At 54.8% G+C, this 20,830-nt stretch overlaps 1 protein-coding gene across 3 annotated transcripts in view; it reads right to left on the reverse strand.

The window, feature by feature from the left end:
* Positions 1-4,095: 4,095 nt before the first annotated feature.
* The window catches only part of CTSW (cathepsin W), a 43,561-nt gene continuing 26,826 nt past the window's right edge, over positions 4,096-20,830 (reverse strand). For all 3 annotated transcript variants that reach the window (XM_075569826.1, XM_075569824.1, XM_075569825.1), the window contains exons 5-11: positions 19,911-20,007; positions 14,824-14,904; positions 8,608-8,724; positions 6,835-6,899; positions 6,658-6,748; positions 5,110-5,168; positions 4,096-4,286 (exon numbers count right to left, since the gene is read on the reverse strand). In XM_075569826.1, the coding sequence (XP_075425941.1) occupies positions 4,176-4,286; positions 5,110-5,168; positions 6,658-6,748; positions 6,835-6,899; positions 8,608-8,724; positions 14,824-14,904; positions 19,911-20,007 (621 nt within the window). In that variant the 3' untranslated portion in view covers positions 4,096-4,175. The remainder of the gene's footprint in view (positions 4,287-5,109; positions 5,169-6,657; positions 6,749-6,834; positions 6,900-8,607; positions 8,725-14,823; positions 14,905-19,910; positions 20,008-20,830) is intronic.

Consider the following 20,830-nt stretch of genomic DNA (forward strand, 5'->3'; position numbering starts at 1 on the left):
TGGGACGTCTCGTGGCAGTGTTTTGGGACGTCTCGTGGCAGGGTTTTGGGATGTCTCGTGGCAGTGTTTTACGTCTCGTGGCAGTGTTTTGTGATGTCTCGTGGCAGTGTTTTGTGATGTCTCGTGGCAGTGTTTTGTGATGTCTCGTGGCAGGGTTTTGGGATGTCTCGTGGCAGGGTTTTGGGATGTCTCGTGGCAGTGTTTTGGGACGTCTCGTGGCAGGGTTTTGGGACGTCTCGTGGCAGTGTTTTGGGATGTCTCGTGGCAGTGTTTTGGGACGTCTCGTGGCAGGGTTTTGGGATGTCTCGTGGCAGTGTTTTGGGATGTCTCGTGGCAGTGTTTTGGGATGTCTCGTGGCAGTGTTTTGGGATGTCTCGTGGCAGTGTTTTGGGACGTCTCGTGGCAGGGTTTTGGGATGTCTCGTGGCAGTGTTTTGGGATGTCTCGTGGCAGTGTTTTGGGACGTCTCGTGGCAGTGTTTTGGGATGTCTCGTGGCTGGGTTTTGGGATGTCTCGTGGCAGTGTTTTGGGATGTCTCGTGGCAGTGTTTTGGGATGTCTCGTGGCAGGGTTTTGGGATGTCTCGTGGCAGGGTTTTGGGGTGTCTCGTGGCAGGGTTTTGGGATGTCTCGTGGCAGTGTTTTGGGATGTCTCGTGGCAGTGTTTTGGGACGTCTCGTGGCAGTGTTTTGGGATGTCTCGTGGCAGGGTTTTGGGATGTCTCGTGGCAGTGTTTTGGGACGTCTCGTGGCAGGGTTTTGGGACGTCTCGTGGCAGGGTTTTGGGACGGCGTGGATTAAAACCCCTCTCTATATGAAAAGCCTTCTTTAATACCCGCCAGCCACAGACGGCCCCACAGCTTGCTGCTTTCAGGCAGCTTCATGGAGGAGTCGTGGTTGCAAGAAAGGGTAAAAGGCGAGTTAGTGGTTCTCTCTTTAAAATTTGTCTGACTCCTGATGAAATCGATGAGATGAAACGCGTAGAGTGACGTCTGTACTACTGGCCGGAACCCCTAGAAGCCGATGACATCACTTCCTGTGCAGTTGGAACGCAAACCAGTGACACGCACGCCACGGAAGGAGGGGAACCAGATACACCATCTATCCGGCTGCTGAGATCCACTGCGTGTGATCGAAATGCTTTTAAACTTTTGAAATCATGTGAGTGTAATACCTTTCACTTACCTTTTATAAATCCTTGGTATACAGTCTGCGCTATGTCCAGTCTTCTTTTCTAAGGTCTCTTGGATTCTATATGGGGCTGAGATTGATTTCCTGAATACAGTGTGACATCCATACTCTGGGAAAGATACCTTTACGTGCCTTTAACCTTCTCACACTTGTGAGTACATCTGCATTAGATCAGCCAATTTATTTAATTTGTCACAGCAATATTGCACTATCTATATACATTTTTGTTTTCACATATCCCTGCGCTTCCCGGAGATTCATCCCTAGGTGGTAGATGGTACAAGCCACTCACCCTCAGTCTCATTGGCAGGTTCCCCTGAACATAAGCAATACTCACATCCTAGGAGCGGTAGGCAGGCTGTGCAGCTACAGATATGCAGTATAACGGGAAAATGGAGAACAAAAGCGCACTAGCAAAAACTGAGCAGGAAGGACCCAGATTCAACAATAACTAAATAAAAGGGCACTTTAATGTGACAAAAGACCCATACAATGCGTTTCGAACGTCACCGCGTTCATTTTCAAGGTATTGATGAGGGCAGCAAAAGAGCTATGTTTCAGTACAGCGAAAAAGGGAACTGTTCAGAGTAGTATTTGCCGTGGCTTTCTTGGTGCCTCCAGGGTTGGCGAGCTAGTGGCGGCATCTTAAACAATCCAGGGTTCGGGCTTGTTTTTCGCGAGCATGATTCTCAATGCTACGTCAGTGGTATGGAAGATTCGCAGGTCTAAAACCGACCAAGCGGGAAGGGGAGCGTGGGTCCACCTCACTATAGAGGATAACGGAAGTTTGCCCAGTGGCGTTGAGTAAGGGGTACGTAAGGCACAGGCCCAAGGTTGGGAGCAATTTCATCATTCATCAGGACGCAACACCACTCACAAGGTACCAATTTCAAAGCGTTTTTAGGCGGCGCCTTGCTGCTAAGGGGGATGGATCCCAGTGTATTTGTTACCCATTGCTTTAGAATTGGTGCCGCAACAGCGGTAGCTGAGAACGGCTGTATGCCGGACCAAATGTGGAAACCGGGGAGGTGGAAACCCAGCGCCTATAGGGGGTTACATCAGGGCCTAAGGGCACAGCAACGTGCGGAGCCAAGAAGATTAACATGTTTTTCCCTCTCAGTAGACAGCTGCACAAAAGACCCTGGAAGTGTGGATCATGGGTCATTCCTTTCGTTCAGTGGGCGCACGTATGGGCGAAGGATCAGCGGTGCGGCCAGCAGCTGTGGTGTACGGGGGAGGGGGTGAATTGGCGTTGGCTTGGGAAGAGAGGAAGGTGCTTGGTTGATCTGTAACAGGCTCTGGACAAGGAGTGAGCAGAATTTCAGGTGAAACCGGATGTTAGTTTGCTACACCTCGTGGGGAATGACCCAGCCAACACCAAAACACTAGAGTTGATTTATCGGTTACAGCAGGAATGCGCCCACTTGAAGGCGCTGTGGAGTGAGGTTTTAATCATTTGGTCTGTAATTAGTCCAAAGCAAATTTTAAAAGGGCCACGGAAAGAGAAAGCTAGGAGGAAGGTAAATAAGGCCATGGGCAAAATTCATCCTCTAGCGGCGGTAAAACTCTTAAAGCGCAGAGAGACTGACACCAAGGAGTGCAGCTGGCACAGAAGGGACTGTGTGCATCTATCACCAAAGGGGTTGGAGGTGTTCTCAAGTAACATCAAGGGTTTTTTGCGGGAAGAATTAAGATCAGAGGTCGCAGCTTTGGGTGGGCGTGTCGGCCCCAGGGTAGCCAGTGCCCGGCAGAGGGGCCTCCGGGTGGCGGAGCTGCCGCGCCAGCCAAGCTCACGAGACGAAGAAAGGGCGAGGACTTTAGGGTCTGTCCCTCAGCTGGAGCCCCTAGAACAGCGCGGCAGGCTGGAGGCGCCGGCTGTAGGGCCGGGCCGGCCTATGCCCAATCAACGCTGGTAAGAGGCTGGGCGCCAGCTTTAGGGCTGGGCCTAAGCTGACCCTAGGGGCGGGAGGGGGAGGGAAGCAGCCCAACATCGGCTGAATGAGGATCTCCCCCTCCCATTTTACAGTGCTTTTGGGCGGAGGGAGGGAGCGGGCCAATTGCTGGCTGTCGGCAGGGATCTCCCCCCCATGCACATGATACGGGCGGGGGGAGGGAGCGGGCCAATTGCTGGCTGTCGGCAGGGATCTCCCTCCCATGCACATGATACGGGCGGGGGGAGGGAGCGGGCCAATTGCTGGCTGTCGGCAGGGATCTCCCTCCCATGCACATGATACGGGCGGGGGGAGGGAGCGGGCCAATTGCTGGCTGTCGGCAGGGATCTCCCCCCCCCTATGCACATGATACGGGCTGGGGGAGGGAGCGGGCCAATTGCTGGCTGTCGGCAGGGATCTCCCCCTCCTCCCCATTTTGCATGGAGCATACTTGGCTGGCGGGCAGGCTGGTAGGATTTTAACAGCGGATGTTAAAATAAAGCTGTGACCTTTTCTTCCAACATTGTGTGGTCTCCATTATTTGATTTAGCGTCACAAAGGAGGGGCGGCGCATAAAGCCTTTATGTTACTTATAAGCGACGCGCCACTCTGCTTTCTGACCCCAGTCTTGTCGGCTAGTTATTCACTATCCTATGTAGGGGGCGGACTCAGCCCCTCCCCCCTCCCCCCTCCCCCCCCCCCCTCGCCATCATATCTACTACTATGACAGCTAAGGAAATAAAAATACAAAATTGGTAACATGGCAGGAACCCCCCCACCCCCCCGCAGGTCCTCCCCCCCCCCCCCCGCAGGTCCTCTCTAAGGTCCTCCCGCCCCCCCCCCCCCCCTGCAGGACCTCCCCCTTCCCCCGCCAGCCCAGCTCTAAAACCTCCATTAACCCCAGCAGATGAGGTTGATAGAACCTGGACCCTATACTAATTAGCCGTGTTGTTAGGGACAATGACGCAGGACGTCTGCTCCTTATAACCGACTCTTTATTGCTTGGCATGAGAGAAGCCATGTTTGTTTTGCGTTGGCATACGGCGGTCTGTAGGTGTTAGGGTGGGCAGCGTGGCGGCTTCTTGCCACCCGAATTGCTTACGATGGCAGTCAGTGGGTACGTACTGATGCCACACGTGTTCTTGTCACGAAGCAATCGGAAATAACCCTGAAAGAGAGGAGGGAAGAGGACGCAATATGATAGAGGGAGCAGCTGTGGTATCAAAGCATAATGCAGTGCCAGGCACACTGCGGGCTGTCACAGGGATACAGCGCCAGGCACACTGCGGGCTGTCACAGGGATACAGCGCCAGGCACACTGCGGGCTGTCACAGGGATACAGCGCCAGGCACACTGCGGGCTGTCACAGGGATACAGTGCCAGGCACACTGCGGGCTGTCACAGGGATACAGTGCCAGGCACACTGCGGGCTGTCACAGGGATACAGTGACAGGCACACTGCGGGCTGTCACAGGGATACAGTGCCAGGCACACTGCGGGCTGTCACAGGGATACAGTGCCAGGCACACTGCGGGCTGTCACAGGGATACAGTGCCAGGCACACTGCGGGCTGTCACAGGGATACAGTGCCAGGCACACTGCGGGCTGTCACAGGGATACAGTGCCAGGCACACTGCGGGCTGTCACAGGGATACAGTGCCAGGCACACTGCGGGCTGTCACAGGGATACAGTGCCAGGCACACTGCGGGCTGTCACAGGGATACAGTGACAGGCACACTGCGGGCTGTCACAGGGATACAGTGACAGGCACACTGCGGGCTGTCACAGGGATACAGTGCCAGGCACACTGCGGGCTGTCACAGGGATACAGTGACAGGCACACTGCGGGCTGTCACAGGGATACAGTGCCAGGCACACTGCGGGCTGTCAGAGGGATACAGTGCCAGGCACACAGTGGGCTGTCACAGGGATACAGTGCCAGGCACACTGCGGGCTATCACAGGGATTGCATAAAATGAACGCTACTTACTTTCTCTCCCCAATCTTCTCCCCAACTGTTCTTCAGGGTCCAGAAAGGAATACCCGTCCCTAGACAGAAAACAAGACATGAGGGTGACACAGTGACACAGACAGAAGGGAGCTATGAGTCTGTCCCTCCCCCCGCAGGGTGACAGACAGAAGGGAGCTATGAGTCTGTCCCTCCCCCCGCAGGGTGACAGACAGAAGGGAGCTATGAGTCTGTCCCTCCCCCCGCAGGGTGACACAGACAGAAGGGAGCTATGAGTCTGTCCCTTCCCCCGCAGGGTGACACAGTGACACACACAGAAGGGAGCTATGAGTCTGTCCCTCCCCCCGCAGGGTGACAGTGACACAGACAGAAGGGAGCTATAAGTCTGTCCCTCCCCCCGCAGGGTGACACACTGACACAGACAGAAGGGAGCTATGAGTCTGTTCCTCCCCCCGCAGGGTGACACAGTGACACAGACAGAAGGGAGCTATGAGTCTGTCCCTCCCCCCGCAGGGTGACACACTGACACAGACAGAAGGGAGCTATGAGTCTGTTCCTCCCCCCGCAGGGTGACACAGTGACACAGACAGAAGGGAGCTATGAGTCTGTCCCTCCCCCCGCAGGGTGACACACTGACACAGACAGAAGGGAGCTATGAGTCTGTCCCTCCCCCCGCAGGGTGACAGTGACACAGACAGAAGGGAGCTATGAGTCTGTCCCTCCCCCCGCAGGGTGACAGTGACACAGACAGAAGGGAGCTATGTGTCTGTCCCTCCCCCCGCAGGGTGACAGTGACAAACAGAAAGGAGCAATGAGTCTGTCCCTCCCCCCGCAGGGTGACACAGTGACACAGACAGAAGGGAGCTATGAGTCTGTCCCTCCCCCCGCAGGGTGACAGTGACACAGACAGAAGGGAGCTATGAGTCTGTCCCTCCCCCCGCAGGGTGACTGACACAGACAGAAGGGAGCTATGAGTTTTGTCCCTCCCCCCGCAGGGTGACAGTGACACAGACAGAAGGGAGCTATGTGTCTGTCCCTCCCCCCGCAGGGTGACAGTGACACAGACAGAAGGGAGCTATGTGTCTGTCCCTCCCCCCGCAGGGTGACAGTGACAAACAGAAAGTAGCAATGAGTCTGTCCCTCCCCCCGCAGGGTGACACAGTGACACAGACAGAAGGGAGCTATGAGTGTCCCTCCCCCCGCAGGGTGACAGTGACACAGACAGAAGGGAGCTATGAGTCTGTCCCTCCCCCCGCAGGGTGACACAGTGACTCAGACAGAAGGGAGCTATGAGTCTGCCCCTCCCCCCGCAGGGTGACACAGTGACACAGACAGAAGGGAGCTATGAGTCTATCCCTCCCCCGCAGGGTGACACAGTGACACAGACAGAAGGGACCTATGAGTCTCTCCCTCCCCCCGCAGGATGACACAGTGACACAGACAGAAAGGAGCTAAACTGACGAATTAACCATTAATAACATTTGTCAACCTAACAGTCATAATCTGAATGGCCAAACCCAAGCTCCTGCAGTAAAGCAGAATGCGGCGATATAATGATCCTTCTCTTACCTCCGGCGTATCCCACTAGTAACACTGCGTGGTCCAATCTGGATGTGTCACAGTTGGCATTTGTAGGTTGCATTACTCCCTTCTTATAATGCTGTAAGAGAGGTAGAGGGGGCAGCGTGAGGCTCATTTCAGGAACGCGGAGTGTAGTGTCCCAAACCTTACTGAGTAGTCACTCACCTTCAGTGGGTCCTGGTTAAGAATCACGGTCAGGGTTCCTTTGTAAGCCAGATGAGCCGCCATCACTGCCAGAGAAAAAACTCAGAGGTATAATGTGCAACACTGAGCCCTGGGACATCCAGTCTGTGTCCCCCCCCCCCCCCCCCGGGTGACACAGTGACACAGACAGAAGGGAGCTATGAGCCTGTCCCTCCCCCCGCAGGGTGACACAGTGACACAGACAGAAGGGAGCTATGAGTCTGTCCCTCCCCCCACAGGGTGACACAGACAGAAGGGAGCTATGAGTCTGTCCCTCCCCCAGCAGGGTAACACAGTGACACAGACAGAAGGGAGCTATGAGTTTGTCCCTCCCCCAGCAGGGTAACACAGTGACACAGACAGAAGGAGCTATGAGTCTGTCCCTCCCCCCGCAGGGTGACACAGTGACACAGACAGAAGGAGCTATGAGTCTGTCCCTCCCCCCGCAAGGTGACATTGAATTGTCTCATTTAGAAGGACCTGTATATCGTTGCTCCATTAACCCCTTCCTTGCCAGAAGCAGGGTGTGACAAAAATGGGCGTAATCAGCGCATTAATAAAGGCAGTGTGCTCAGCTGGTTACCCCTATTTCGTATTGGGGATGAAGGGGTTAATTTTATATGCTGTTCCGATGTACCATTTTCCCCTCTATGCATTGTTGTCCCCTTTTTGCAGACTAGTCTCTACCTGCAGTGTTGAATAACAGGAGCCGTTCCATTAAGACTGCTAATTTAGGAACGGAGTGAGCCAGCACCCTGATTTTTGATGTGCCGACTCAGTGTAACCCCCCAAGCACACACATATTAAAAATATAACTTTGTCATAAGTGAAACATATATTTTTGATGAAGTGCCTTTCTGTTGCAGGTTTAAAATGTACAGGCAGGATGCTATTTTTCTGCCTGCCTTTGTAATGCATTAAGGAACAAATGTTATGCATACATGAGCCCCCTGTTGAGGCGATGCCAATGGGTCTGGGGGATTAAAGACCACAGAGTCTTAAAAGTGTGACTTAACCTGGATGTTTCTGAGTAGCAGATCCTGTTACTCATCCTGGCTATTTCACACCTTGGGACCAAACTCCAGACGTTGTGTCCCCAGAATTGAGTGGCCCCTTTTTACTTAGCAGTGCTACCAAGCTGCTTACTGAGCATGCTCAGAGTTACCTGGGCTGGCTGGTGGATTTTCACACGTGACATGGCAGGCTCTGATAGGAGGAAGATAATTCCTTGCCAATGGGATGAGGCTAATGTAAAACTCCAAGGGCCCCTGTCCTTAAAGAGGCCTGTAACCCTCATTCCTGTGTCATTCCTGTGTTGTTGTGGTTGTTACCTGATTTCTTCAAACGGATAAGATCTAAGTACAGCGGCTTCGATTCCAGAACGCAAGGGGTTAAAAACATCGCAACAAGGAAACTTGCCCTGCTTCAGGATTTTGTTAGCCCTGGGGATTCCAGAACGAACCTCAAAGAACCAGAAAAGACTTTGCACTGTCACAGAAGGATTGGGCTGGCAATTTGCGACCTTGCAACAGGACTGCATTTTAAAGGACAATGTTCTGGTGCTTTGCACCTTTCTGCACATTCTATCCCGTTTCTCTGTTCAGTAAGTGTTTTTATTAAGTGTATTCTAAGGTTGTCGTGTGTCTGTCTATCAAGGAAATAAAGGACAATTTATTTTGCTCAACTTGTTCTGCTCAATTGGGATCCACAAAATATAAATGTGTTAATAGTTGTGCCCATCGTGACACAGGTTACCTTTCTCGTTCCGCTGCAGCATCTCAAAACTGTGGATCAATGCGTCAGGACTCAGACCCTTCCGGCATTCCTGCTTCTTACCGGTGTACGGGTATTTATCTTCCCTAGCAAGGCCCCCTATAAAGAAGATCAAAGGGATGACTGAGCTCCCTCTCGCTGCTATATACAGAGACTGAGCTCCCTCTCGCCCCTATATACAGAGACCGAGCTCCCTCTCGCCCCTATATACAGAGACTGAGCTCCCTCTCGCTGCTATATACAGAGACTGAGCTCCCTCTCGCCCCTATATACAGAGACCGAGCTCCCTCTCGCTGCTATATACAGAGACTGAACTCCCTCTTGCCCCTATATACAGAGACCGAGCTCCCTCTCGCTGCTATATACAGAGACTGAACTCCCTCTCGCCACTATATACAGAGACTGAGCTCCCTCTCGCCCCTATATACAGAGACTGAACTCCCTCTCGCCACTATATACAGAGACCGAGCTCCCTCTCGCCCCTATATACAGAGACCGAGCTCCCTCTCGCCCCTATATACAGAGACCGAGCTCCCTCTCGCCCTATATACAGAGACTGAGCACCCTCTCGCCCCTATATACAGCGACTGAGCTCCCTCTCGCTGCTATATACAGAGACTGAGCTCCCTCTCGCCCCTATATACAGAGACCGAGCTCCCTCTCGCCCCTATATACAGAGACCGAGCTCCCTCTCGCCCCTATATACAGAGACTGAGCTCCCTCTCGCTGCTATATACAGAGACTGAGCTCCCTCTCGCCCCTATATACAGAGACTGAACTCCCTCTCGCCCCTATATACAGAGACTGAGCTCCCTCTTGCCCCTATATACAGAGACTGAGCGCCCTTTCGCCCCTATATACAGAGACTGAGCTCCCTCTTGCTGCTATATACAGAGACTGAGCTCCCTCTCGCCCCTATATACAGAGACTGAGCTCCCTTTCGCCCCTATATACAGAGATTGAACTCCCTCTCGCCCCTATATACAGAGACTGAGCTCCCTCTCGCCCCTATATACAGAGACTGAGCTCCCTCTCGCTGCTATATACAGAGACTGAACTCCCTCTCACCCCTATATACAGAGACTGAGCTCCCTCTCGCCCCTCTATACAGAGACTGAGCTCCCTCTCGCCCCTATAAACAGAGACTGAGCTCCCTCTCGCCCCTATATACAGAGACTGAGCTCCCTCTCGCTGCTATATACAGAGACTGAACTCCCTCTCGCCCCTATATACAGAGACTGAGCTCCCTCTCGCTGCTATATACAGACTGAGCTCCCTCTCACCCCTATATACAGAGACTGAGCTCCCTCTCGCCCCTATATACAGAGACTGAACTCCCTCTCGCCCCTATATACAGAGACTGAGCTCCCTCTTGCCCCTATATACAGAGACTGAGCTCCCTTTCGCCCCTATATACAAAGACTGAGCTCCCTCTTGCTGCTATATACAGAGACTGAGCTCCCTCTCGCCCCTATATACAGAGACTGAGCTCCCTTTCGCCCCTATATACAGAGATTGAACTCCCTCTCGCCCCTATATACAGAGACTGAGCTCCCTCTCGCCCCTATATACAGAGACTGAGCTCCCTCTCGCTGCTATATACAGAGACTGAACTCCCTCTCACCCCTATATACAGAGACTGAGCTCCCTCTCGCCCCTCTATACAGAGACTGAGCTCCCTCTCGCCCCTATAAACAGAGACTGAGCTCCCTCTCGCCCCTATATACAGAGACCGAGCTCCCTCTCGCTGCTATATACAGAGACTGAACTCCCTCTCGCCCCTATATACAGAGACTGAGCTCCCTCTCGCTGCTATATACAGACTGAGCTCCCTCTCGCCCCTATATACAGAGACTGAGCTCCCTCTCGCCCCTATATACAGAGACTGAACTCCCTCTCGCCCCTATATACAGAGACTGAGCTCCCTCTCGCCCCTATATACAGAGACTGAGCTCCCTCTCGCTGCTATATACAGAGACTGAACTCCCTCTCGCCCCTATATACAGAGACTGAGCTCCCTCTCGCTGCTATATACAGAGACTGAACTCCCTCTCGCCCCTATATACAGAGACTGAGCTCCCTCTCGCCCCTATATACAGAGACTGAGCTCCCTCTCGCCCCTATATACAGAGACTGAGCTCCCTCTCGCCCCTATATACAGAGACCGAGCTCCCTCTCACCCCTATATACAGAGACCGAGCTCCCTCTCGCCCCTATATACAGAGACCGAGCTCCCTCTCGCCCCTATATACAGAGACTGAGCTCCCTCTCGCTGCTATATACAGAGACTGAACTCCCTCTCACCCCTATATACAGAGACTGAGCTCCCTCTCGCCCCTCTATACAGAGACTGAGCTCCCTCTCGCCCCTATAAACAGAGACTGAGCTCCCTCTCGCCCCTATATACAGAGACCGAGCTCCCTCTCGCTGCTATATACAGACTGAGCTCCCTCTCGCCCCTATATACAGAGACTGAGCTCCCTCTCGCCCCTATATACAGAGACTGAACTCCCTCTCGCCCCTATATACAGAGACTGAGCTCCCTTTCGCCCCTATATACAGAGACTGAGCTCCCTCTTGCTGCTATATACAGAGACTGAGCTCCCTCTCGCCCCTATATACAGAGACTGAGCTCCCTTTCGCCCCTATATACAGAGATTGAACTCCCTCTCGCCCCTATATACAGAGACTGAGCTCCCTCTCGCCCCTATATACAGAGACTGAGCTCCCTCTCGCTGCTATATACAGAGACTGAACTCCCTCTCACCCCTATATACAGAGACTGAGCTCCCTCTCGCCCCTCTATACAGAGACTGAGCTCCCTCTCGCCCCTATAAACAGAGACTGAGCTCCCTCTCGCCCCTATATACAGAGACCGAGCTCCCTCTCGCTGCTATATACAGAGACTGAACTCCCTCTCGCCCCTATATACAGAGACTGAGCTCCCTCTCGCTGCAATATACAGACTGAGCTCCCTCTCGCCCCTATATACAGAGACTGAGCTCCCTCTCGCCCCTATATACAGAGACTGAACTCCCTCTCGCCCCTATATACAGAGACTGAGCTCCCTCTTGCACCTATATACAGAGACTGAGCTCCCTTTCGCCCCTATATACAGAGACTGAGCTCCCTCTTGCTGCTATATACAGAGACTGAGCTCCCTCTCACCCCTATATACAGAGACTGAGCTCCCTTTCGCCCCTATATACAGAGATTGAACTCCCTCTCGCCCCTATATACAGAGACTGAGCTCCCTCTCGCCCCTATATACAGAGACTGAGCTCCCTCTCGCTGCTATATACAGAGACTGAACTCCCTCTCACCCCTATATACAGAGACTGAGCTCCCTCTCGCCCCTCTATACAGAGACTGAGCTCCCTCTCGCCCCTATAAACAGAGACTGAGCTCCCTCTCGCCCCTATATACAGAGACCGAGCTCCCTCTCGCTGCTATATACAGAGACTGAACTCCCTCTCGCCCCTATATACAGAGACTGAGCTCCCTCTCGCTGCTATATACAGACTGAGCTCCCTCTCGCCCCTATATACAGAGACTGAGCTCCCTCTCGCCCCTATATACAGAGACTGAACTCCCTCTCGCCCCTATATACAGAGACTGAGCTCCCTCTCGCCCCTATATACAGAGACTGAGCTCCCTCTCGCTGCTATATACAGAGACTGAACTCCCTCTCGCCCCTATATACAGAGACTGAGCTCCCTCTCGCTGCTATATACAGAGACTGAACTCCCTCTCGCCCCTATATACAGAGACTGAGCTCCCTCTCGCCCCTATATACAGAGACTGAGCTCCCTCTCGCCCCTATATACAGAGACCGAGCTCCCTCTCGCCCCTATATACAGAGACCGAGCTCCCTCTCACCCCTATATACAGAGACCGAGCTCCCTCTCGCCCCTATATACAGAGACCGAGCTCCCTCTCGTCCCTATATACAGAGACCGAGCTCCCTCTCGCCCCTATATACAGAGACCGAGCTCCCTCTCGCCCCTATATACAGAGACCGAGCTCCCTCTCGCCCCTATATACAGAGACCGAGCTCCCCCTCGCTGCTATATACAGAGACTGAGCTCCCTCTCGCCCCTATATACAGAGACTGAACTCCCTCTCGCCCCTATATACAGAGACTGAGCTCCCTCTTGCCCCTATATACAGAGACTGAGCTCCCTTTCGCCCCTATATACAGAGACTGAGCTCCCTCTTGCTGCTATATACAGAGACTGAGCTCCCTCTCGCCCCTATATACAGAGACTGAGCTCCCTTTCGCCCCTATATACAGAGATTGAACTCCCTCTCGCCCCTATATACAGAGACTGAGCTCCCTCTCGCCCCTATATACAGAGACTGAGCTCCCTCTCGCTGCTATATACAGAGACTGAACTCCCTCTCACCCCTATATACAGAGACTGAGCTCCCTCTCGCCCCTCTATACAGAGACTGAGCTCCCTCTCGCCCCTATAAACAGAGACTGAGCTCCCTCTCGCCCCTATATACAGAGACCGAGCTCCCTCTCGCTGCTATATACAGAGACTGAACTCCCTCTCGCCCCTATATACAGAGACTGAGCTCCCTCTCGCTGCTATATACAGACTGAGCTCCCTCTCGCCCCTATATACAGAGACTGAGCTCCCTCTCGCCCCTATATACAGAGACTGAACTCCCTCTCGCCCCTATATACAGAGACTGAGCTCCCTCTTGCCCCTATATACAGAGACTGAGCTCCCTTTCGCCCCTATATACAGAGACTGAGCTCCCTCTTGCTGCTATATACAGAGACTGAGCTCCCTCTCGCCCCTATATACAGAGACTGAGCTCCCTTTCGCCCCTATATACAGAGATTGAACTCCCTCTCGCCCCTATATACAGAGACTGAGCTCCCTCTCGCCCCTATATACAGAGACTGAGCTCCCTCTCGCTGCTATATACAGAGACTGAACTCCCTCTCACCCCTATATACAGAGACTGAGCTCCCTCTCGCCCCTCTATACAGAGACTGAGCTCCCTCTCGCCCCTATAAACAGAGACTGAGCTCCCTCTCGCCCCTATATACAGAGACCGAGCTCCCTCTCGCTGCTATATACAGAGACTGAACTCCCTCTCGCCCCTATATACAGAGACTGAGCTCCCTCTCGCTGCTATATACAGACTGAGCTCCCTCTCGCCCCTATATACAGAGACTGAGCTCCCTCTCGCCCCTATATACAGAGACTGAACTCCCTCTCGCCCCTATATACAGAGACTGAGCTCCCTCTCGCCCCTCTATACAGAGACTGAGCTCCCTCTCGCTGCTATATACAGAGACTGAACTCCCTCTCGCCCCTATATACAGAGACTGAGCTCCCTCTCGCTGCTATATACAGAGACTGAACTCCCTCTCGCCCCTATATACAGAGACTGAGCTCCCTCTCGCCCCTATATACAGAGACTGAGCTCCCTCTCGCCCCTATATACAGAGACTGAGCTCCCTCTCGCCCCTATATACAGAGACTGAGCTCCCTCTCGCCCCTATATACAGAGACCGAACTCCCTCTCACCCCTATATACAGAGACCGAGCTCCCTCTCGCCCCTATATACAGAGACCGAGCTCCCTCTCGTCCCTATATACAGAGACCGAGCTCCCTCTCGCCCCTATATACAGAGACCAAGCTCCCTCTCGCCCCTATATACAGAGACCGAGCTCCCTCTCGCCCCTATATACAGAGACCGAGCTCCCCCTCGCCCCTATATACAGAGGCCGAGCTCCCTCTCGCCCCTATATACAGAGACCGAGCTCCCTCTCGCCCCTATATACAGAGACCGAGCTCCCTCTTGCCCCTATATACAGAGACCGAGCTCCCTCTCACCCCTAAATACAGAGACTGCGCTCCCTCTCACCTCTATATAGAGACTGCGCTCCCTCTCACCCCTATATACAGAGACTGCGCTCCCTCTCACCCCTATATACAGAGACTCAGCTCCTTCTCACCCCTATATACAGAGTCTGAACTCCCTCTCGCCCCTATATACAGAGACTGAGCTCCCTCTCGCCCCTATATACAGAGACTGAGCTCCCTCTCGCCCCTATATACAGAGTCTGAGCTCCCTCTCGCCCCTATATACAGAGACTGAGCTCCCTCTCACCCCTATATACAGAGACTGAGCTCCCTCTCACCCCTATATACAGAGACTGCGCTCCCTCTCACCTTGCCTCAGAACAGTCATAAATGCGTCCCACGTGTCTCCTCCATTACAGCCATCACCACACTGCCCGCAGTCTATCAGCTCTGAGAGGGTCACAGAGAGACAGTGAGGGGCACAGAGAGACAGTGAGGGGCACAGAGAGACAGTGAGAGGCCCAGAGACAGTGAGAGGCCCAGAGACAGTGAGAGGCACAGAGACAGTGAGAGGCACAGAGAGAGACAGTGAGGGACACAGAGAGGGACAGTGAAGGGCACAGAGAGACAGTGAGGGGCACAGAGAGACAGTGAGGGGCACAGAGAGACAGTGAGGGGCACAGAGAGAGACAGTGAGGGGCACAGAGAGAGACAGTGAGAGGCACAGAGAGAGACAGAGAGAGACAGAGAGAGGCACAGAGAGAGACAGAGAGAGGCACAGAGAGAGACAGTGAGGGGCACAGAGAGAAACAGTGAGGGGCACAGAGAGAGACAGTGAGGGGCACAGAGAGAGACAGTGGGGGGCACAGAGAGAGACAGTGAGAGGCACAGAGAGAGGCAGTGAGAGGCACAGACAGAGACAGTGAGAGGCACAGAGAGAGACAGAGAGGGGCACAGAGAGAGACAGTGAGAGGCACAGAGAGAGACAGTGAGAGGGGCACAGAGAGAGACAGTGAGAGGGGCACAGAGAGAGACAGAGAGGGGCACAGAGAGAGACAGTGAGAGGCACAGAGAGACAGTGAGAGGCACAGAGAGAGACAGTGAGAGGGGCACAGAGAGAGACAGAGAGGGGCACAGAGAGAGACAGAGAGGGGCACAGAGAGAGACAGTGAGAGGCACAGAGAGAGACAGTGAGAGGCACAGAGAGAGACAGTGAGAGGGGCACAGAGAGAGACAGTGAGAGGGGCACAGAGAGAGACAGTGAGAGGCACAGAGAGACAGTGAAAGGCACAGAGAGAGACAGTGAGAGGGGCACAGAGAGAGACAGTGAGAGGCACAGAGAGAGACAGTGAGAGGCACAGAGAGAGACAGTGAGAGGCACAGAGAGACAGTGGGAGGCACAGAGACAGTGAGGGGCACAGAGAGAGACAGTGAGGGGCACAGAGAGAGACAGAGAGGGGCACAGAGAGAGACACAGAGAGAGACAGTGAGAGGCACAGAGAGAGACAGTGAGAGGCACAGAGAGAGACAGTGAGAGGGGCACAGAGAGAGACAGTGAGAGGGGCACAGAGAGAGACAGTGAGAGGGGCACAGAGAGAGACAGTGAGAGGGGCACAGAGAGAGACAGTGAGAGGGGCACAGAGAGAGACAGTGAGAGGCACAGAGAGAGACAGTGAGAGGCACAGAGAGACAGTGAGAGGCACAGAGATAGGCACAGAGAGAGGCACAGAGAGATAGTGGGAGGCACAGAGAGAGACAGTGACAGACACAGAGACAGTGAGAAGCACAGAGAGAGACAGTGAGAGGGGCACAGAGAGAGACAGTGAGAGGCACAGAGAGAGACAGTGAGAGGCACAGAGAGAGACAGTGAGAGGGGCACAGAGAGGGGCACAGAGAGACAGGGAGGGGCACTGAGAGAGGCAGAGAGACAGTGAGAGACAGAGAGAGACAAAGCGAGACAGTGAGAGGCACAGAGAGAGACAGAGAGAGGGGCACAGAGAGAGACAGAGAGAGACACAGAGAGAGACAGTGAGAGGCACAGAGACAGTGAGAGGCACAGAGAGAGACAGTGAGGGACACAGAGAGGGACAGTGAAGGGCACAGAGAGACAGTGAGGGGCACAGAGAGACAGTGAGGGGCACAGAGAGACAGTGAGGGGCACAGAGAGAGACAGTGAGGGGCACAGAGAGAGACAGTGAGAGGCACAGAGAGGGGCACAGAGAGACAGTGAGGGGCACAGAGAGACAGTGAGGGGCACAGAGAGACAGTGAGGGGCACAGAGAGAGACAGTGAGGGGCACAGAGAGAGACAGTGAGGGGCACAGAGAGAGACAGTGAGGGGCACAGAGAGAGACAGAGAGAGGGGCACAGAGAGAGACAGTGAGAGGGGCACAGAGAGAGACAGAGAGGGGCACAGAGAGAGACAGTGAGAGGCACAGAGAGACAGTGAGAGGCACAGAGAGAGACAGTGAGAGGCACAGAGAGAGACAGTGAGAGGGGCACAGAGAGAGACAGTGAGAGGGGCACAGAGAGACAGTGAAAAGCACAGAGAGAGACAGTGAGAGGGGCACAGAGAGAGACAGTGAGAGGCACAGAGAGAGACAGTGAGAGGCACAGAGAGAGACAGTGAGAGGCACAGAGAGACAGTGGGAGGCACAGAGACAGTGAGGGGCACAGAGAGAGACAGTGAGGGGCACAGAGAGAGACAGAGAGGGGCACAGAGAGAGACAGTGAGAGGCACAGAGAGAGACAGTGAGAGGCACAGAGAGAGACAGTGAGAGGCACAGAGAGAGACAGTGAGAGGGGCACAGAGAGAGACAGTGAGAGGGGCACAGAGAGAGACAGTGAGAGGGGCACAGAGAGAGACAGTGAGAGGGGCACAGAGAGAGACAGTGAGAGGCACAGAGAGAGACAGTGAGAGGCACAGAGAGAGACAGTGAGAGGCACAGAGATAGGCACAGAGAGAGGCACAGAGAGAGGCACAGAGAGATAGTGGGAGGCACAGAGAGAGACAGTGACAGACACAGAGACAGTGAGAAGCACAGAGAGAGACAGTGAGAGGGGCACAGAGAGAGACAGTGAGAGGCACAGAGAGAGACAGTGAGAGGCACAGAGAGAGACAGTGAGAGGGGCACAGAGAGGGGCACAGAGAGACAGGGAGGGGCACAGAGAGAGGCAGAGAGACACAGTGAGAGACAGAGAGAGACAAAGCGAGACAGTGAGAGGCACAGAGAGAGACAGAGAGAGGGGCACAGAGAGACAGAGAGAGACACAGAGAGAGACAGTGAGAGGCACAGAGACAGTGAGAGGCACAGAGAGAGACAGTGAGGGACACAGAGAGGGACAGTGAAGGGCACAGAGAGACAGTGAGGGGCACAGAGAGACAGTGAGGGGCACAGAGAGAGACAGTGAGGGACACAGAGAGAGACAGTGAGAGGCACAGAGAGGGGCACAGAGAGACAGTGAGGGGCACAGAGAGACAGTGAGGGGCACAGAGAGAGACAGTGAGAGGGGCACAGAGAGACAGTGAAAAGCACAGAGAGAGACAGTGAGAGGGGCACAGAGAGAGACAGTGAGAGGCACAGAGAGAGACAGTGAGAGGCACAGAGAGAGACAGTGAGAGGCACAGAGAGACAGTGGGAGGCACAGAGACAGTGAGGGGCACAGAGAGAGACAGTGAGGGGCACAGAGAGAGACAGAGAGGGGCACAGAGAGAGACAGTGAGAGGCACAGAGAGAGACAGTGAGAGGCACAGAGAGAGACAGTGAGAGGCACAGAGAGAGACAGTGAGAGGGGCACAGAGAGAGACAGTGAGAGGGGCACAGAGAGAGACAGTGAGAGGGGCACAGAGAGAGACAGTGAGAGGGGCACAGAGAGAGATAGTGAGAGGCACAGAGAGAGACAGTGAGAGGCACAGAGAGAGACAGTGAGAGGCACAGAGATAGGCACAGAGAGAGGCACAGAGAGATAGTGGGAGGCACAGAGAGAGACAGTGACAGACACAGAGACAGTGAGAAGCACAGAGAGAGACAGTGAGAGGGGCACAGAGAGAGACAGTGAGAGGCACAGAGAGAGACAGTGAGAGGCACAGAGAGAGACAGTGAGAGGGGCACAGAGAGGGGCACAGAGAGACAGGGAGGGGCACAGAGAGAGGCAGAGAGACACAGTGAGAGACAGAGAGAGACAAAGCGAGACAGTGAGAGGCACAGAGAGAGACAGAGAGAGGGGCACAGAGAGACAGAGAGAGACACAGAGAGAGACAGTGAGAGGCACAGAGACAGTGAGAGGCACAGAGAGAGACAGTGAGGAACACAGAGAGGGACAGTGAAGGGCACAGAGAGACAGTGAGGGGCACAGAGAGACAGTGAGGGGCACAGAGAGAGACAGTGAGGGACACAGAGAGAGACAGTGAGAGGCACAGAGAGGGGCACAGAGAGACAGTGAGGGGCACAGAGAGACAGTGAGGGGCACAGAGAGAGACAGTGAGGGGCACAGAGAGAGACAGAGAGAGGCACATAGAGAGACAGTGAGGGGCACAGAGAGAGACAGAGAGGGGCACAGAGAGAGACAGTGAGAGGCACAGAGAGAGACAGTGAGAGGCACAGAGAGAGACAGTGAGAGGGGCACAGAGAGAGACAGTGAGAGGGGCACAGAGAGAGACAGTGAGAGGGGCACAGAGAGAGACAGTGAGAGGGGCACAGAGAGAGACAGTGAGAGGCACAGAGAGAGACAGTGAGAGGCACAGAGAGAGGCACAGAGAGAGGCACAGAGAGATAGTGGGAGGCACAGAGAGAGACAGTGACAGACACAGAGACAGTGAGAAGCACAGAGAGAGACAGTGAGAGGGGCACAGAGAGAGATAGTGGGAGGCACAGAGAGAGACAGTGACAGACACAGAGACAGTGAGAAGCACAGAGAGAGACAGTGAGAGGGGCACAGAGAGAGACAGTGAGAGGCACAGAGAGAGACAGTGAGAGGCACAGAGAGAGACAGTGAGAGGCACAGAGAGAGACAGTGAGAGGGGCACAGAGAGGGGCACAGAGAGACAGGGAGGGGCACAGAGAGAGGCAGAGAGACACAGTGAGAGACAGAGAGAGACAAAGCGAGACAGTGAGAGGCACAGAGAGAGACAGAGAGAGGGGCACAGAGAGAGACAGAGAGAGACACAGAGAGAGACAGTGAGAGGCACAGAGAGAGACAGTGAGAGGGACAGAGAGAGACAGTGAGAGGGGCACAGAGAGACATAGAGGGGCACAGAGAGAGACAGTGAGAGGCAGAGATAGACAGTGAGAGACATTGAGAGGCAGAGAGAGACAGAGCGAGACAGTGAGAGGCAGAGAGAGACAGTGAGAGACAGTGAGAGGCAGAGAGAGACAGAGCGAGACAGTGAGAGGCAGAAAGAGGCAGAGAGAGGCAGTGAGAGGCACAGAGAGAGTCATGGGGCAGGGGGATACTTACGCTGCACGGATAAATTTTTAGGAAGCCCTAGAATCCCCCACTGTGCCTCAATGTTACCCACAGTGGCAAAAGCCCAACACGAGCGACATGTTTTTCCCTGGAGAGAGAGAGAGGGAGTATTACAGCTGCAATGTATTAATGCAGTGATGGTGACACCCTGTGGTCACTGTGTATATTACACCTGTATATCACTATGGGTATCATACAGTAGCGGTGACACCCTGTGGTCACTGGGTATATTACAGCGGCAAATTCAAATCAAATAAGCTTTATTGGCATAACGAAAGAAAATGTCAGTATTGCCAAACCGGAGGGAGGGGGAGGAGGAGGGAGGGGGAGGAGGGAGGGGGGGAGGGGGAGGAGGGAGGGGGGGGGAGGGGGAGGAGGGAGGGGGGGGGAGGGGGAGGAGGGAGGGGGGGGAAGGGGGGAGGGAGGGGGGGGAAGGGGGAGGAGGGAGGGGGGGAAGGGGGAGGAGGGAGGGGGGGGGAAGGGGAGGAGGGAGGGGGGGGGAAGGGGGAGGAGGGAGGGGGGGGGAGGGGGAGGAGGGAGGGGGGGGGAGGGGGAGGAGGGAGGGGGGGGGAGGGGGAGGAGGGAGGGGGTGGGAGGGGGAGGAGGGAGGGGGGGGAGGGGGAGGAGGGAGGGGGGGGAGGGGGAGGAGGGAGGGGGGGGGAGGGGGAGGAGGGAGGGGGGGGAGGGGGAGGAGGGAGGGGGGGGGAGGGGGAGGAGGGAGGGGGGGGGAGGGGGAGGAGGGAGGGGGGGGGAGGGGGAGGAGGGAGGGGGGGGGGAGGGGGAGGAGGGAGGGGGGGGGAGGGGGAGGAGGGGGGGGGGAGGGGGAGGAGGGAGGGGGGGGGAGGGGGAGGGGGGGGGAGGGGGAGGAGGGAGGGGGGGGGAGGAGGGAGGGGGGGGGAGGGGGAGGGGGG

The sequence above is a fragment of the Ascaphus truei genome, chromosome 14, assembly GCF_040206685.1.
Source record: "Ascaphus truei isolate aAscTru1 chromosome 14, aAscTru1.hap1, whole genome shotgun sequence".
In the NCBI taxonomy this organism is placed as follows: domain Eukaryota; kingdom Metazoa; phylum Chordata; class Amphibia; order Anura; family Ascaphidae; genus Ascaphus; species Ascaphus truei.